Below are 2804 nucleotides of genomic sequence, written 5' to 3' on the forward strand. Positions count from 1 at the left end.
CGCCCAGAGCGGCCCGTGCAACCGTGTTCGCGGCGTCACACGATGGCCTGCGGATCGGACAGCCACGCGGCAGCTTGCGCGCGTGGCGCAGACGCAAGACGCAGCGTTTTCGGCCACCGAGGGGCGCCGCAGCGTGTCGAGGCAGCCCGGCGTTGGCCCTGAGGGCCGAAACTCCATCAAGATGCCGAAGCGACGACAAACTTTGAAGAAAACCTCGCCACTTTGAGCCCTAGGCTCACGCCGACACCCCTGGGTTAACTTCCCGGGGCCCGGGCACGTCCCGGGGCACTCCGCCAGGAAAGGCGGCGGTACCGGGGCCGCACCGCAGCTCGTCGACCGTGTATTTTTTTAAATTTTATTTATTTTCGGCTCGCGCGCGCTTCCGCGAGGTCGTCTTACACGGTACCAAGGACGTCGAAAGCGAATTCAGAGTCTCCGAATTGTATTTAGGGGTACGCGGGGCGACCTAATTCGTCGCGGAACGCGACGTCGGTAATTTTGGCCTGACTGGGCCTGCGACAACCGTGGGGAAAAAGCCAATCGGCGGAGACGCGCGGCTTCTTCTCGAAGACGACCCAGTGCTTCTCGTACTCGCGCTTGCGCAGCTTCAGTTTCGTGATCTCGTAGTTGCCATCTGACGACTTCCACTTGAACGTGTAGTTTTTCTTAAGCTAAGTTATAGTCAGTGAGGGTCACATGTGCTGGTGGTAGTGTGTTGGAAAGGTACCCATCAAAGCCGAAAGGTTTTGCCGGGGTTGCTGCGGTTTTGCCAAGGGTTTTGGCCCGGGCGAGAGGGTGTTCAATTAAGGTTTGGACGAAATCTAAGGGTTTTCATAACCGCAAAACCTATCTGTGTCCTTCGCTGCGAATGCGGCGAGGCCGCTAGATCTGGTCCATGTACCCGTAGTAAATTTTATTCAGAACGCACGCTGCGCCTTCCCTGTACATACTTTGCAAGTCGCAGAGTGGAAAGCTGGGCGTCTAGACGTAAGTTATTTCGGGCACCGGCAAGTGCACCGGCGCCAAAATTTGCCTGAGTGCGAGTCCGAGTCAGGTGGAACATCACGGGTTGGGGGAACCTCTCTGCGAGCATGGCCGGATTGGCAAGGACAATATAAGCCGGCCTACCCTTACCCCCGCCTATTCGCGAGGGTACTCGAATCATGTGGCACATAGCCGGCGACTTCGAGGGCCGTGGTGCCGGCTACGCCGGTGCCAGCGGCGACAGCCCACCAGAGCCGTTCACTTTGGGGAAGCGGAGCTGCCGCTACACGTTCAGCTGGTGAGTGTTCGTTGAGACCCCGCTGAAGTTCGCGACGATGTCGCTGAGGAGCTCATTCGATGCTGCGCCGGCGGATTCCACCACGAGGTCGAGCAGCGGCCTGCCAGAGTAGTACACTAGCGCCCTGCATGAAGTCCTTGCGCGTCATGGGGTCAAGGGCGGCGAGCTTCGTGTCGTACTTCAGGTCGAAGAAGGTCCCATCCTGGTACAAACTGCGACAAGAAGTGATATCATGGTGGATGGAGGAGCAATGATCTTCGCTTCCAGTGCCGCTTCAGTGTCCGAAGTGCAACCTCTGAAGCGCCGGAAAATGTCAGATTGCAGGTCATTACCCACGGTCGTGAGTGACTAGTCTCATTGGCAACACCTCTCACCCCCGAGTGTGTAAGACCGAAGTCCGTAGCTGGACTCGGCTCCGAGTTGCTTTTCGTTGAGTCCGAGAGGAGGCGGGACTGTGAGACAGACTGCACTGCACGCTTGTTCAAATGAGACTTTCAGGTAAACTTTTGGCGTGTGTATGATTTCACTGTTGTGATGCCGGGTCAATGTTTGAAACATGCATTGCGAGATTGTTTGCGCCATTTTGAAGGCATAGCTTTGCGAGAACTTCAGGCGCGAGATGCTGAAGGATGGGCTTGGGTCTGGGAAGCGTGACGAGGACATCCGTCCCCGCGAGGCGATTGAGCAACGCACTGTCAGGATTTATTCCGAGGAGTACGTCCTGCTCGTCTGCATCTTTAAGGACTGCCACCTGATGGCGACGAGTCGGGCTGCCAATTACGATCGTCGAAGACTCGCGGAAAAAACATAATGACTACCGAAATCGGCGATGCATGCAGCAAGGGGTGCGAGAAGGACCTGTACAACATTAGTACGTATCTGTGTGTTACGTTTTAGGACGCTATGCTCCAGACGAGGCCCACATGCTTGACGGGCGTCGCAGCAGCCTGCGCGGGTAGTTAATAGCTGACCACTGTCCATGTCCACCGCAGGAACAACGAAAGAAATCGCTCTTCTCTCTGATGAGTTTTGCGCCGGGTTCCGCTTCGCTAAAACATTCAAGTGCAACTTCGATAAGAGCGCGCCTCATGTCCTTTGCAATGAGAACAGTGAAGCGATCGTCGACAGTAAGACTGTTCGCGACAATGTGGAGGAGCTGCGCTTGAGTCTCCCACCACTTGTCGGAACGCGCGATAGTGCCGAGTGATGGAATAAATGGACCTAGGAAAGGTGGGGACAGGCGTCTTGACGATGATTGGTGGGCTATGTTTGATGTGCGAAGAGGCGTCGGCGTTCGTCAAGTTGACATCTGGGTCTGGGAATTCGCCAGGCATGGCTATCCCAAGGAACAAACATGGGCCAGAGAGGCAGACGCGGGAGGCTGGCCAAGGACGCGTGGCGAGTGAGCTGCGGCCGCGGCGAGTGCCTAAGGAGGAGTCCTTCTCGGGCTCCCGTGGCGTCATCTAATCATCCGTATGTTCCCCGTAAGCACAAGCACAGAGGCACTCTCAAACGCTGCCAA

General features: G+C 56.6%; 1 protein-coding gene across 1 annotated transcript; it reads left to right on the top strand.

Annotated features, from left to right (window-relative positions):
- Window positions 1-1163: 1163 nt before the first annotated feature.
- On the top strand, window positions 1164-2489 carry AURANDRAFT_68113 (hypothetical protein; the record flags this gene model as incomplete). The annotated part of the gene is made up of 4 exons (XM_009043726.1): window positions 1164-1282; window positions 1895-1996; window positions 2122-2153; window positions 2275-2489. 4 exons carry the CDS (start codon window positions 1164-1166, stop codon window positions 2487-2489), a joined length of 468 nt encoding a protein of 155 aa, XP_009041974.1.
- Window positions 2490-2804: the final 315 nt, after the last annotated feature.

The sequence above is a fragment of the Aureococcus anophagefferens genome, assembly GCF_000186865.1.
Source record: "Aureococcus anophagefferens unplaced genomic scaffold AURANscaffold_65, whole genome shotgun sequence".
NCBI lineage: Eukaryota > Pelagophyceae > Pelagomonadales > Pelagomonadaceae > Aureococcus > Aureococcus anophagefferens.